The sequence below is a fragment of the Trachurus trachurus genome (genome assembly GCF_905171665.1).
Source record: "Trachurus trachurus genome assembly, chromosome: 13".
In the NCBI taxonomy this organism is placed as follows: Eukaryota; Metazoa; Chordata; class Actinopteri; order Carangiformes; family Carangidae; genus Trachurus; species Trachurus trachurus.
The window spans coordinates 13,089,202-13,105,190 of NC_139892.1; the positions used below are offsets into that span (position 1 = coordinate 13,089,202).

Here is a 15,989-nt window from a genome sequence, read left to right on the forward strand (position 1 = left end):
GATCCGATTAGTCGACTAATCGAAAAAAATAGTCGGTGACTAGTCGACTATCAAAATAATCGTTTGTGGCAGCCCTAGTTCTCATGGTTTAAAGAGGAACTTTGCTACATTTTTACCTTAATAAACCAGCTTCAGAGTCCGAGTGCTGGTTAAATCAATGATTTGTAACTAGTTCCAGGGAGAATGGAGGCTCTCTGCCTTCCACCTAGCGTCTCTTGGCTGAAAACCAACCGATCAGAGCCTCCGACCCGGTGTCCCAGCTCTCGTCTCTGCGGCACCGCCACACAAACGTAACACGCCCCGTAACCTGTAATCTCTTGTTAATGACAGATAAGACTACACAAATATACACGTGGTAAAATGGTAGATGATTCATGCACATGCACATGGTCGGGAGGAGGGTTAGCAGCACAGAGGAGAAACGACCAGACTTGCATAGTTCCTCCCTAAAAGGAGCTGGTTGTCAGTGGCTCATCCACAGGGATGTTTAATATTCCTGCAAAAAAAAAAAAAAAAATGTTATTATCATTTTGACATTTCCTCCATATGGAAACCCCAAAACCCTTATTGGAAACAGGTCACAGAGCGAATAAATAATAATAATTATAAACCAAACTGGAACTTTTGTAAATCAAAGATGTCATAGTGCCTCTGTAACTTGTAACCTGAGTTTGGACCTGACACGACTCCTCATCAACATCCTCGTGTTTAGTCGACTTACGATGTCTGGAGTTTGTTTACAGCGCGCAGGCTTCATGTGCACGCTCCACGTCCACACACAGGCCTGGCAGATGCACTTTTAGAGCTGTTTTGATGATGATGATGACATTCTTTATTTAGTCACATCACATAATGGCTACAAACATTATCACTGAAAAGGCAGAAGCATAATGTTTATATTAATGCCTGTCCTACATTAAGCTACCCAGCATTCTTACAATATGGAACACAAACAAACAAACAAGCACTCATACATGAAAGCAAAACTAAAAATGAGCATTTGTAAAAGTGCTTACAAATAACATTTATTATTATTATTAAATATCAGAGAAAAAACATTAACATTTGTAGCCTTCAAAAATTGCCCTGCATACCATTTTTTTGAAAACCGAAAATGAACTACACATTCGTAAATCCTTAACTCCAATAACAGATATAGTGTACATCTCCTTTCAGTCTCTCTTCTAGCTTTTTGTACAACAAATTTACAAATATCTTTCATTTTCATTGGTTTCATCATGTGTGCGAAAGAACAAACAAGAAAAAGATTGTTTTGGGGAAGCGGCGTTTCTGTGTGGATGAGATCTAAAAGCCACAACATCCTCCCATCCACCAGTATCTGATGACTCTGAAGTCGTGTGACACTCTGACAATCACACTCACTTCTACCAGTGAGGTCGAAACGACTCGAAATGTCTCACCTCTGCAAGTATTGATCACTGTCACAAGTTCAAACACGAAGAGACGCCGAGTTGTGAAGTTCGTCTCTCCAATAATGAGCGAACGCAGCGTCCGGCCGGGCAGATCCGCGCTGCCCGGCCGCTTCCTCGTTATTAATGACAGTGAGCAACTTCCTTATCCCATCCTCTGCTCCTTTTGTTAAGTCTATTGCAAATTGATTCAACCCGTTTCTTTCTTTCTTCCTTTCTGTGTGTAGCTGTGTGTGTGTGTGTCAGAGGAGATAAATGGCTGTATTAGTGCGAGTTCCTCTGCGGAGTGATCAGACGGAGCAAGAGGCAGATGACACCGGTTCAGCTGCCTGTCACCGGCAGCCAAAGGGTTAACTTCAATTAGATTAATCTGTTTAATTAAGAGTCAGTGAGTGCGGGGACATAAACGTGTAATGTTCTTGTAGAGGGTGTGTGCGCGTGTGTGTGTGTGTGACGTATGACCACTTTGTAAGTGCGTGTGTAAGTGTGTTCTTGTTGTCATCCATGCATGCTGCTCACTCTTTAACCTTCACACTGTCCGATGTGCAAACTGAGTGACACACACACTTGTGCACGCAGAAAAACACACACATCCTCCACTACTTATTTTTCAATAGTTTCTATAACTCGCTAATCTACCAGCTCCTTCACCTCTGTCCCGCTCTTCCTCCTCCTCCTCCTCCTCCTCCATCACTCACTCTTCTCCTCGCAGCCGCATTGATTTAACTTTAAAGTCTCACAGGTTTAATTCCACTCCTTTATCTGCTGTGAAATTTAGTCATAAGCGCTGGTTCTGCCTCCGCCACCCTTCACCTCCGCTTTTCTCTACTTTTCAGTTTCTTCTTCTTCTGTCATATCTGCTGGAGCCTCTGTGATTAGCTCTGTCTCAGTCATGAGATGAAATGTCATATATGGGAGAGGAATGAGCAGCTGTTATGTACATAAATCGTCTTCCAGCGCTGGTAGATATCAAATAAAGTGAAGGGTTACCTCAGTTTGTCGTCGCTCTGTCTCGCCCACACATCCGCTGCCTTTTCTCTCTCTCTCTCTCTCTTGCTCTCTTTTCAGACCAGACGTGCACTTAATTACATGTATTTTTGTTTTAAATGTCAGTAACATTATGAGTCGTCCAAATCTGCTCTGATCTCTAAATGCTAACGCCGCCGTCGTGTGGAGGTCTGACGTCTGATAACTGTAAGAGACACTGGAAACAGTCTGTGGAGATGCTGATGTCATCGGCCTCAGATAATGTAACAATCCTAGGGATGGGTACCACTACCTTTCACATTTGAATCGATGCGGTACCGATACTCGGAACCTGGGAATCGGTACTGGTACTCAACGGTACCTGTTTTCGGTACTTATTGTGCATATGTGTGGTAATTAAAGTTATTTTGTCTATAAAAAATAGTCAAAATTCAGAATTTTTAATATTTATTTCTCAACAACATCACAACTCCTCAGCCTTTAAGAGTATTTTATGTTTTAAGGATGGTCAATGATTTTTTAATAATCAAATAGTCATTCAATGAAAGAAAAATTAAATAAATAATAGGTCATGAGACTATCTTGTCTGAAAATATCTACGTTCTCTTGTTACTGTGGCAGAAGGAGAAACATGGAAAGATCAGAAAGTTCTGTGTGAAACTCTGTAAATAAAAAAAAACTGAAGCTGAGGAGCAGCACAAACTCTGCACGGTGCGGACTGTGATGAGAAGCTACCGGAGAAGGTATTGACGAGGACTTAATTGAACGGTACCGGTACCGATTCTCCAGTAAACAGTCTGTTTCATTTTTAAATTTGATTTGGTTTTTCAGTCTGTGATTTAACATTTAACAGCTCCTCATTTCAAATGAAGGACAGGAGCGAGTGAGAGAGAAAGTGTGTGTGTATGCGTGTGTGTGTGTGAGATGAGTGTGTGTGCGTATGAAGTGGTGGTGAGGCTTTGATATTTGCGTCGCGGCAGATCCATAGACTGGATCCACTCTCGCTGACGCACACGACGTGAAGGTGCGTTCAGGTACCGAAATGTGGTACCGTTTGACTTCACGTGAATCGGTACTCGGTACTTTGGTGGGAATTCGGTCGGTACCAAAAAAAGTACCAAATTCGGTACCCATCCCTAAACAATCCATAAGGTTTATTGATTATTCATCATGACCATATTTTGGCGTGGCCTCGGCTGCTGCAGCTGTGAGGAGCAGAAGTGAATTCATATCAGTCCGTTTAATTCAATTTGTAAAGAAAACAGTTGCTTGAATTACCGTGGGAGTCGTCGTTAACTTCGCTTTTGAAGTTTTGTGAACTTTTATATCAAAGCGTTAGAGATGTGGATAATTTTCTATCACAGGTGTTGTGTTGTGTTTGTTTTGTACCGACGGTTTCACACTGACCCAGGTGGTAGGAGAAGCTTTAACTGTGTGAGTCATGTAACATCGGCTGTTTGAAAAATAAACAGGACTCTGACTTGTGAAGAGAACAACAAACTGTAGCTCCTGACACGTTGCAAATCTGTTGCGTTTAATGCACTTTTAATTTGCTGCAGCCTCAAAATGAAGCCGTTCAATTGTCTGTGTAGTTTTACTCAGGTACAGCGTTTAAAGTATTAAAGTGTTGTATTGGTGGATGTTCAAACAGAAATGACACCGTGTTAACAAAATGCAAAAACCTGTCTGATCCAGGAAATTTCATTTGACATGCCGAGACATTGCTGCAGTGTTTACTTTAGAAAGTTATAATGACAGTGTTAGTTTTTGAAAATTCAAGAAGAGTTAGTCGGCTGTAGGACGCCACCTACAGGTTTCTGAAGAGCAGTGTTATTGCATGTTGCCATCTTGGCAGCGACTGACTCCGCCCCCTAACTTCTAGCTAATCCAAAAATGGGCAAAGAAGAGGGGGGATGTGTGGAGCAGAGACGTGGTTGTTGCACGCCTCAATTATAAAATGTACCAGTCCTAATAAAGGTGAAAATTAGCTGTAGAGACCGAACTTCAAACGTATTTCTACTGTAAAGTTGGACATTTTTACACTGGAGTCTATGGGGCCTGTTGGAGACTCACTCTAGTAGGGCTGTAATCAACCAAAGAAACTGTTGCTCAACTGAAGCCCTGAAATTTCGACTAAAACGGGGAGAGATCTTCAAATCTGCACTTTCGAGTGAAGTTGACAGGTGACCTAGTATCGAAAACGTCACGTTGTACATCTATTGACGACAAGAACAGGATTAATAAAATGATAAAGAGGGCTGGCTCAGTGATTGGTTTTAACCCAGACAAGCTTGAGGTAATAGTGGAGAAGAGAACAAGGACCAAGTTGAAAACAGTCCTTTTCTATGAAAACCACCCACTCCACAATATATTTAAGGAGCTCAAAAGCTCCTTCAGTGAGTGGTTAGTGATGCCTCAGTGTTCTCCTGAACGACTTAGATGCTCCTTTGTTCCTGCAGCAGTCAGATTTTTTAACCACAATCACTAACTAGCGGGTGTCTGTTGTTTTTTTAATCTTCTGGGGGTTTATATTTATTTATTTATCTTTGCCCTTATCAATTTAATTCACTTGTTTTGAGTACTCTGTCGTATGAAGTATCCAATCATGTCGATACAGCTGTTCTTGTGCAATGGTATGGAATTGTTTGTATTGTTTGTTAAGTGGATGTATGTGTTTTTATTGCATGGCAAAGCAGTTTCCCCTCGGGAATGAATAAAGTTTTCTAATCTAATCTAATCTAATCTAATCTAATGTCTGATCACGTCGGTGTGAATCATAGACCCTGGAGGGTTAAAACCAAAAATTACAGTATGAAAGCCTGACAAAATTAAAAATCCAACTGGATGAAGGTGCTACAAATGCCTTTTATGTAAAAGTTAGTTTTCGAAAGAGATTTAAAATTTGTCGGTCAGCGAGCCAACCTGAGGTCCACAGGTGGGCTGACAGAAACAGTCATGTCTCTGTGTTGGCTTGTTTTTCTTGGAGGTTGCTTCTTGCTTTCAACATATGTGAGCGAGCTTCAGGCTGATTATCCTCCACCTGTTTCCCAGTTACCTGATGTGGATGCAGCCCTCAGCTGAAGTGAGGAAAAGTTCACGTCTCCTCATAGAAAACACGCTGTAAAGATGTTTTATCAAAACGTCACCTGCTCCTGCTCCTTTTTGCCTCAAGTTTGAGCTTTGGCAGGTGTTTGAATTTTTCATCTTTTTTATTTATTTTCTTCTTCTTTAAGAGCACCTGTATTTGTTTGTTGACTCCACTCCCTAGATTTACCCAGAGTGCATCTTCTTTGGATAAAGCTGTTCTGAACACCCACTTAGGGTATTTTTAATGGAACCAAGTCCTCACTTACCATTTTAAAAAAAAGAAAAAAGAAAAAACATGGCATACAGGCAGCACACAGCCAAATGTCAATGTGTAAAATGTGTTTGTCCAGGCTGAGAATTTGTATTTATGTTATATTTGTTTTGCAGTAGCAGCATGTGTTTGGCTCTGAAACTTTCAGATCAAGTGATTCAAGGGAAAGAAACTTTGCATTGCCAAGAGCTGCTTTTCATTTGACAAGTAAACACATTAATGTTTCCTCGTGGAGCCTTGTGGGAAGCAGAGTGTCAAAAACCCATCAGGAATAGCAGCGAGGGGGAGGTGTGAGCTTGTGCAAGTATTGACAACGGGCGTCTCTTTGAGTGACGATCGACAGGAATGTCCCACTGCTATTTCATTTGCTCCACACCTACGTAGTGACAAAGCGCTGTAATAACCTCCAGTGCTAAGAGCAATGCCTGCTGACATTTAATATAGAAAGTAGGGGAATAAATTCTCCAGATAACCAAAGGTTGGTCATTCATCGCATTCCTACTTTGATTAAACCTTTCTGTGCACGTGTGTCTCCAGAAGTTTACCGATGCTTAGTTTTTTTTTTTGTTGAAGGCCAACATTGCTCCTATAGAGAACGCTCAGGGTTATTTTCATGCCAACAACGAATCATTTGTTGTTTTCGCCAACAGCATCTCTTTTCATGTCTTTTATAGGTAAGGTGCTGTCTCCAGCCAAGAAGACGTCCCAAAGTGGTAACCCCTGGGTCTCCGTGCTCATCTCCTGGTTCGTTGTGCAGGTTAGTGGAGATAAACAAACGCTGCAGAAGATAGACCAAGAAAGACCATTTGATTCAGCCAGTGAAGGCTTCAAATCAAATGAAAATGTATTGGCAGTAGATTACATTGGATTTACTTTTGATCTGATGTGGTGTAAAAAGGAGAAAAAACACCAAAGAAGTTTTTTTAATTAAACAGTCCGAGAGGAAACAACACAGATTTTTTATTTTAGGACCTGTTCCAAACTTCAGACCCTTCTTACCTAAAGCATTTTTCTTTAGTTTCCTCTATTGAAGTAACACAAAAATTAAAAGAGTTACTAATTCCATTCACTTTTGATTCACATTTGTTGTGTGATCAGTGGGTCTAAAAATATATAGAGCTTGAAGGTTCAAGAACATACAGTACAGTAGATACAACACTTGTTTTAACTATTATAGAGAAACAGATGATTCAGGGGATGAATCCCCGTGGGTCTACAGGAGCAACAGAGCTCAGTACAAAAGGAAGGAAGAGACGCTTCAAACATGCTGCTATTATTTCTGGATAATAAATTCAAGGTTGGAGAAGTAGTGGAACGAAATCGTCGCAAGCTCCTGGAAGATCAGGGACTCTTCCTTCAAACGGAGCTCACTGATTCAGAGGAGAAGCTAATTCAGCGCGGGCAGTTTGATGTCTCTGCTTCCCTGTGACTGCCGCTAATTTGCATCCATGGAAACCTGTCAAACTGCTCTTTAATTTTGTCCATTTGCATTGAACAAATAACGCTTGAAGTCCTTCATTTTGTTGACTATTGCGTTCCCCCCAGAAAAAGGACCCAAGAAGACCAGTGAAGGCTCAGATTTAATGGTGTTCGGTTAGTTTCCCAGAAAAGTTGTTTGGTTTTCTCCCAGACAGAAGTTATGAAAGAGAAAGGTGCTGTTCCCATTACTATATCTCATTTTCCATAATAATAATAATAATAATAATTTTATTTGTAGAGCACCTTTCAAAACAAAGTTACAAGGTGCCATAACCTAGAAGATTCATAATGTAATCTTTAATATCCCAATTTCCCGAAAGTAATTTATTGCACAGCCAGCAGTAAATAAATTCAATAAAGACACACCCAACTTACACACAAAAAACCCAATATGTGTGTGTGTGTGTGTGTGTGTGTGTGTGTGTGTGTGTGTGTGTGTGTGTGTGTGTGTGTGTGTGTGTCTGGATATAATATTGTTTATCTGTGGAGTGACAACAGTTAGCCAGGACTGATTTGGCTTTTTTGTTGTTGATACTTTGGTTGACATTTTCTCCTCTTTCAGTTGTTTGGTGCAAAGTGATTCAACAAAGGACACAAGGGACAAAATTACTAAATTAGTCTAAATAATTGAAGTTAAACAGTAAGAAAAAGAAAACATTGTCAGCCACAGGATTTTAAAAAGAACTATACAGGTGAGTTCAAGGACAGTGGTACATCGCCGCTTAATCGCTGTGCGACAGTTTCGACCGTGACGTCACCCAGGCAGGTCACAAGCACATGCATAAAAATCATAACAACAACGAAGAAGGATGGAAGGAGCTGAGGTGGTAGCCGCGTTTCTGGTTTGTGTGTTTGTGCACATGGTGGTTGATTGTAATCCTGCTTGAGTTTTTTTTTTTTTTTTTTTACTTTTCACGGCATTGTTTTGTGGCGTGATGGATCCCCAGTGTGTCGAGGTGCGCTGATATTTTAATTTCGCCGCGATGACTCAAACCCCCTCTGAATCTCCTCGGTGCCATAGACTGCAATCAATGTCTGCACCTCACCGTGTACATCTTCCTGCTGTTTTCTTGTTGTTTACAGCGGTGTCTGCTAGGCTAATGCTCCCCTTCTGCTCCCCCTTTTAAAAATGCCGGTTGTTTTGGTGCTTTCTGGTAGCGTCAGAGCCTGCTCTAGCTTTAGCCAATCAGTGCCGGGTTAACCTCGAGCCCCACCCAGGAGCTTTTCAGGGCCGAACGGAGTACCTACCCTGGAGTAGGTACTCCGTTGGCCCCCGTAAAAGTTCCTGTAAATGGCCCTGTGGGGGAGGTTCCTGCAGTGGAAACACACACCAACGGGGCTGGCCCCATAAAATTACCCCGAAGTTCCTGCAATGGAAACACGGCTTTTGTTCTGGAGGCAGTGGAAAGTCTGTAAACGGCTGGTGAAATTGTGGTAATGTGTTTTTTCCTCATAGTGCCTGCTAAAAGTCAAGCAGCTACTTTGCAACTAAATAAAGACTCTAGAGAATAATAACTGTAGAGACTGACAATCACTGAGATGGAATGAAATGGAGGCATGAATAGACGTTGGGTTAGACAAAGGTTAAAGATACTTTAAAAAACAAGACTAAGCATCTTTTTGCACTTTGTTGTCAAAGTGCAGCTTCAAAACTACTCCCAAGTCACTGCCCGGCTAAAAGTGTGCTGCTGATCGGACCTTGATCAAAACCGTTGTATCCCACAGATGCAGTGCTGCCTTCAGACTTTTAAAATGCTGGAACATGGGATGGTGATGATTCATTTCCAATGTCAGTATTGATTACACAGGACAGAAGGACTTTCATGTTGTTTTGCCTCTGGTGCGATGTTTCCAGATCATCAGTTCTTCCACCTAAACGTCTATATGTCCCATTCCTGTAAACACAACATCTCAGTAACAGCTTGAGAGAATCCCTTCAAATTTGTTGGACTCAATGAAGAACAGTCTGGCCAAACCTTGGTGGTCAACAGTCAAAGGTCAAGATCACGGTGACCTCACAAAATCTCCTCCAGTATCTCCCTTCAAATGTATTTAAAATGCTCAACTGAGCCAAAGATGATTATGTAAACTGTTGTACCAGTGCTCATATTCATAGAGAGAGGATTATAAACTTATATACATAAACCCATCAGTATAAAACAAATGATATGAAAATATAGGGATTATTTGTTGGTGTTTGAACAATGACCAAGAAAAAACAATGAAAAGAAACAGAAAATAATGAGTATATAAATAAGTAAGGGAACAAATTATTGAGTAATTATACAAACCATTAAAAATGGGAAATAGATACAATTAAAGAGGAAAAACAGGGGAGTAGGATTAGTCTGGATCCAGGGGAAATATAAAATAGTTCAGGAGTTACATTTTTCTACTCTAAGATTTCTCCCAAGAATATCTTCAAATTTGGCACAAATGTCGACTTGGACTCAAAAAGATGAAGTGATTTTAGATCCAGGGGGTCTGAGAGCAGAGTCACAGTGACCTCCTCACAAAGCTCCTTCTGGCCTCTTGAGAGTCCGTATCTCAAGATTTTTCTCAAATTAAAAACAAACATTTGGCTGGAGTCTAAAAGTAAGTTGACTCTGGTGGGTAAATGTCAGAGTTCAGCGACTTCTCACTCTTCTGAATACAAAATATTAAGAACATCCAGCTGAAGTTTCATTACAGTTCATTCATTTGGACTCAAGGATGAACTGATTATAATTAGTTTAATTTTTTTTTGGTCTAGAAGGTTAAAATCATGAAGTAACGACGTCATACATTGAAACTAGTCGTTAATTCAGCTTCACTGTGACATAATGTTCAGTAAAAACACACCGTTCAATGCTGTAACTCCATATTTCCTGTAACGCGGCTCTGAGGAGTGTGGTGTTTTTTTCTCCTCTGTTGTGGCTGTTAAGTGGGAAAGAACACGTCAATATTTTCTGAGGGGGGAAAAATTGTCAGGGGTGAGGAGGAGGGTCTGTGGAGCAAATAGGCCTGACTATCCCATCATTATCAGAGGTGAGTGTTAAAGGCTGAATGGCTGGTCATTATTTGCACTCCTTCTCCCTTTCTCTCATTCTTTGTCCTCCCTCTCGCCGTCCTCTCCTCATCCCTCACCGCTCTCCAGGAGTGGAGGAGGAGCAATTAGATGGAAATCGTTAGCTGCGCCGCCACCGCCATCAGAGATTATTGACTCTCTCATCCTCTTTCTCTCTGCTGCTTCCTCTGCCATTTCAAATGACTCACTGATGACAAAAGTCTGATTGTAATCTCGCCTCGAACACTCACACTGCAGGATGAAAAGGAAGGGGGGAGGAGGAGGGGGGGAGGCGTAAGCTTAGGCTTTCTGTTATTGGACTTTTAAGTAAAGGAAAAATAGGAGGACTCCAAGAACAAGGAGAGGAGAAAAACAGAATAAGCTTGAGAGATGTTTGAAGTGGATACTGCAGGTGAGGTGAAGGTAAACAGTACGGCACAAATTAAAGTGATAGAAGAGACGGACATGGCAGCGTACACACATACACACACATAGTATATACACCAGTTTCTTCAGTCCCGCCGGGGATTTGCAATATTGTGACTCTAAGAATGAATTCAAGTCCAGTCGATATCCACAGTGTCTGCAAATAATTTCACATCCCTGCAAACTTTCTGCAAAATCTCATCTGCCTGCAGTAATCACTGCAGCTCTCTGTCCAAAAACAACCGCAGGAGTCACAAACCCCAACCTCCACAAACAAAGAGTGAAGTCCGACTCCATTCATCAAAAACAAAAACATCTTTCAAAGCACTTTTAACTCAATGCAATATTTGTATCTATCCTTCCGTCCACCTGGGTCACCAAGTCAAGAAGCTAAACAGAGTTGCCCTGTCTTCAAGGTGCGTTACCTTTACCATGAAAGTACCATGAAAGTTTTTACATAGGTCATATACAGTATGTGTGCATGGACGAAACATGTACATGTCTCTTCCCAGAATAAGTGAGTTGGTTGGACCCAAGGAGGTCTGGAAGAATTGAGGGCAGTGATTGACGCTTGTTTATCTATGGAGAGAAGAAGACCCAAAATGCTATCCGCCTTATATGCATTCCTTGTTCATTGTATGGCGTGCTGGTGGTGAGCCAGAGCTCGTATTAAAGGGACTACGAGGACTTTCGGAAAGCTAAGTGTTTTCACACTACATTTCCCATGAGCCTCCGCGGGCATGGTGACATTCTTGGATCGGCACAAGACGGACGAAAGCGAAAGCATTTACCAAGAATGTTTTCATTAATCAAGAACGAGAGTCGAAGGTTGGAAGACGATCAGATACCGCCGTAGTTCCGACCATAAACGGTGTTCCGGCGGCGTTATTCCCATGACCTGCCGGGCAGCATCCAGGAAACCGAAACTAGGAAATGCGGGGCAAGTCGACTACTAGATAAAAATATCAAAATAACTATAAAGACAAAATGCTATATTTACCGAAAATTGACCCATTTACAAGTGGGTAACGTAGATTCATCTACATTAATATGAGACTCTTTTATAACCAAAAGCAAACTCCTCGGGGTCTCTTTAAAGTAGGGGTGGGTATTGCCAAGGACCTCACGATACGATACGCATCACGATACTTGAGTCACAATACGATACGATATTGCGATATCCAAATTTTGCGATATATTGCGATGTTCTACATAGTTCACTGAAAAATGTAAAATGCATTATGCATCTTAAAATCCGAGTTGTATGAACATCAGATGATAGTGATAATTTATGGGACAAACTGAGTCAAAACAATGTAATTTAAATTATCCATGCCATTTTATACAAGTGCAAGTTACAACAACATATTTGCATGTACAACACACTATCTGAGGTAGCAGTGACACCTTGCGGAGCAGAGGTGCGGAAGTCGTACTGGATTTACGTCTGAAACATGATTTATTATTTGAAAAAAAAAATATTGATATTTAAATATTGAATATCGATATCGTATCGCGATATAAAGTATCGCAATATATTGCCATATCGATATTTTTGCCCACCCCTACTTTAAAGTGCTTTGAACTTAAGATCTTTGATTTATCTCTTCCTTGACGGATCAACCGCTTCAAAAAAAGGCATCATTACAAATGCGTTCTGATAACATTTTGATAACAAGTCAAAAAAGCAAACCCTTTTGTGAGCTACTGTTAGCATTGTTAGCTAATACCAGCCCCAGCTGATAACAACACAATACGTGATGGTTTCTGCAAGAAAACAATACAACTGATGTAGTTGCACAATAACATTGGCAAGAATGATTTAATGACACAAAAACAAGACTAAGTGGTTGATGAACAACTGTTGATGCACCAAGCAGCCATCTTGGATTGCAAGCTTGATGACGACTGGGGAATCAGGCCGCCAAGTTTAATTGGAACCATGAGTTACGTCCTTCTGCTCTTTCCTGGAGATCCTGAGGCGTTCCCAGCCCAGATGAGAATGTCCGTTCATCCACCATCCAACCACTCTGTAATTTCCTCGTTTCGATTGTTTCTACCCGTGACTTTCTTCTTTTGGCCATTGCCTACAGGTTGTGACCCGAGGTGAGGACTGCAATGCAGATTGACTGTTAAATCAGGGGCTTTTCACAATCCAGTACATCACCTGCAGTCGTGCTGACGCTGCACCAATCTGCCTATTGATCTCGCACTGTGGATCTGTTTCTCGGCAGAGTGCCACAGCTTCTGATTCTGAGGTGTTGACTCTCATCTCCGCGGCGTCACACTCCACTGCAAACTGTCTGCGCTCTTAAGATCGCGGTCTGATGGATTCATCAGAGCAACATGACGCTGTGTAGTCATTTGCAGAAAAACTGTCAAAGGAGAAGTGATGCTGTGCTGAGCCAGGAAATTTAGTCTTTACGAGGTGTGAGTGAGCATCCACAGAGGGGGCTGTTAATGTGCTTTGTGGGGTTTCTCTTTTTCAAGATGTCTTTATTATCAGGATTTCAAATAAAAAGAGAAGTCCAGCCTGCTCTTTAGTCACAAAGGTTGATTTTCCCACAATGCTTGGTAACGAGCAAGCTACTTGTGACACCATAGCAAGAAGTGAAGAAGGCATTATCACACCAGTTGTTTTCTTCCTGTAGATGGCTATTGTTTCCTTGTGTATTTGTCTTTTTTTGGTAAATATAAGTCAACATTTTCAGTGGTTGGTGCTCTCAGTTGTGATCCAGGATGTACACAACAGATGAATGCTTCACACTACACAGCTCTGCTCAGCTCGACTCAGTTTTAGTCATTTTGAGTTTTGGTTGTAATAGCACGGCTGCAAGGTTGTTCCGCTCTTTTTCCTCTCGTCAGCTCCAAACACACTCGTATGAACCTTCCGTAGCGTAGCTCTGAGCAGCTCACGGCTCTGCTCCGCCATTCTAAAAATAGCTTGCACCGACAATTAAAGGTAACAAACCTACTGCTAAGACTATAGGGATTATGGCAATGGGCCCATTTGTCAAAATGTTGAACTATCCCTTTAAATAGAATCTGTATAGAATTATTTAGAGAATTGATATCAGATTACACAACATAAAATAAGTGTCCAGGGATCAATCAGTTGATTGATTAATTGATTGTCAGGAAAGGGTTAAACAGGCTGGTGCAATGTTTTCCATGTTCAGGAGTTTTTACTGAAACTTTTCACTTATCGTGATTAAAAAGTTCTTGTAAACAGTCACAACTTCTGCCGCTGACTCTCCGTTTCTCACATCTGCTGCAGTTTGTCTCAACTCAACAAACAAAACAAGAGCTCTAATGTAAAAGCTGCCACAGTCGGTGTCATGTTGGGCCGCAGTTATCTCCCAAAAACCCTGTTCATTAGCTGTGTTTTAAAAGGAAAGGATCCCAAACACAAACACACACAGACTTGAGCAGGCGCTGTCCGATTCCTACCTGCAACTCCCCCTGAGACATTTCTCTAACTGTGCAGCCCGGAGCATTACTCAGCTGCTTCTGCTGCTCGATTCTTTTTATTTAATAAAAGTGTCTGTGTGAGCCACTTATTTCAGAGAAATTTATGCACATGGCTTTCCAGTAAAAACTCTTTCAAACCGCCACACAAACGCATATCCAGGAGAATCACACACACACACACTCGCATACACGCACTGTGCTATGACAGCAGTCGTCCATGCTGGCCTGTTTCTGAGTTAATGGCTAATTAATGCTCTGGTAGAGCAGGTTCCCAGGGGAGCGCTGGAGAGACTCACACTGACTTTGACTGCCAAAGGTCAGAGATGCTCTCCTGCCGACTTTCTCTTTCTCGACTCTCTGCTCTTCTTTGCCCTCGTCGCTCCTTCAGTTCGTCTCCGACTCTAAACGCCTGTCAGTAACATGACATTGTTAATCTCTCTCTCCTCCATCATTACCTTCCCACCTCTCTCTATCTCTTTTCTCCCTCCTTCAGTTTACTTCTGCCTCCTGGTCACAAATTCAGTGATCACAGAGCTGCTGCTTTCTCTCTTACATAAATACCAGTGATTTGCCCTTGAGCTGAAGAAAATCTACTCCAACTCCGGTGGAGTTTCTCAGCGTCCAATCATAAAACACGTAATAATTGGAGAGCAAGAGAGAAAGAGAGAGTCGATGCCGCTCTGTGTTTGTTCGCAGCTACAACACAGTCGTTATCACTTTGTTCTGTGTAGTCAGTCTCAGCGGCTCTCGCGCGGATAAAGAAGAGCACGTCTGATGATGAAATATCCACAAAATGTTTTAGGAGCTAATGACGGCCCGCGCATGAAAGTGTGTTTGTGCACTTCCTTTCTTCCTCCACCAAAGAAAAGAAGGTGTGGGACGTGTGGACGGAGGATTTCCATTTTTATGACTAGAAAGCGTTCACAGCTCAAAACAGAGGTGGCGTGGTGACGGATGTAATTTATACAATAGGCTCCTCTTTAGTGTCGAGCTCAGTTGATCATGTGTGGATAAAAATAGTGCACATACTCTAATATTAGTGTGTGATTACTTTATGCTGTTGTCAGATTTTCATCGTCACATCTTAGATTCTTCAATATCTCTCCTTATGAAGGCTTGGAAACTCCTCTAGGGAATCCCTTCGAATATTCAGTTGGACTGAAGGTTGAAGCCGTAACTTAAGACTTCACACAACAATTATTATCAAAATGCCACTCGTTTGATGATATTTTGGGGTCAGTTATTCTTGTTTCAACAGTGGATTTAATGACTAATGTGATGTAAAAGTTCTCACTCTTAGTGACAAATGCAGGAGGATTGTGAATCCCTTCATAACTTTATTAAGAAATGTGCTATATAATTAATTAAACTTAAAGGGATAGTTAAACATTTTGGCAAATAGGTCCATTGCCATAATCCCTATAGTCATAGCAGTGGGTTTGTTACCTTTAATTCTCGGTGCAAGCTATTTTTAGAACAGCAGAGCAGAGGCGCAAGCTGCTCAGAGCTACACTACGGAGGCTAATGGGATTTCTTGGTTTCCTTCATCAAACTCATCAAATACACAATCCAACAACTCCAAAACGCTCTGGTGGACAAGTTGTGACCAGCACATTCACCACGCTATGAGATAATGAAGGTAACGAACCTACTGCTATGACTATAGGGATTATGGCAATGGGCCAATTTGCTATAATGTTGATGCTGGCTTCTTAGTTGTTTTGGTTTTTCCAGTCTGCAACTTGACACTGTTGGTTCATCAATGGTGCGGTACAGTGGTTCAGTGGTTTAC

The 15,989-nt window shown here is 41.5% G+C and overlaps 1 protein-coding gene across 1 annotated transcript in view; it reads left to right on the top strand.

Annotated features, from left to right (window-relative positions):
• The window catches only part of LOC310996421 (solute carrier family 12 member 9), a gene marked incomplete at its 5' end in the record, with an annotated part of 89,697 nt that overhangs the window by 42,985 nt on the left and 30,723 nt on the right, over positions 1 to 15,989 (top strand). Inside the window, one exon of the mRNA XM_083985813.1 lies at positions 6,450 to 6,532. Within this exon, the coding sequence (XP_083841939.1) occupies positions 6,450 to 6,532 (83 nt within the window). The remainder of the gene's footprint in view (positions 1 to 6,449; positions 6,533 to 15,989) is intronic.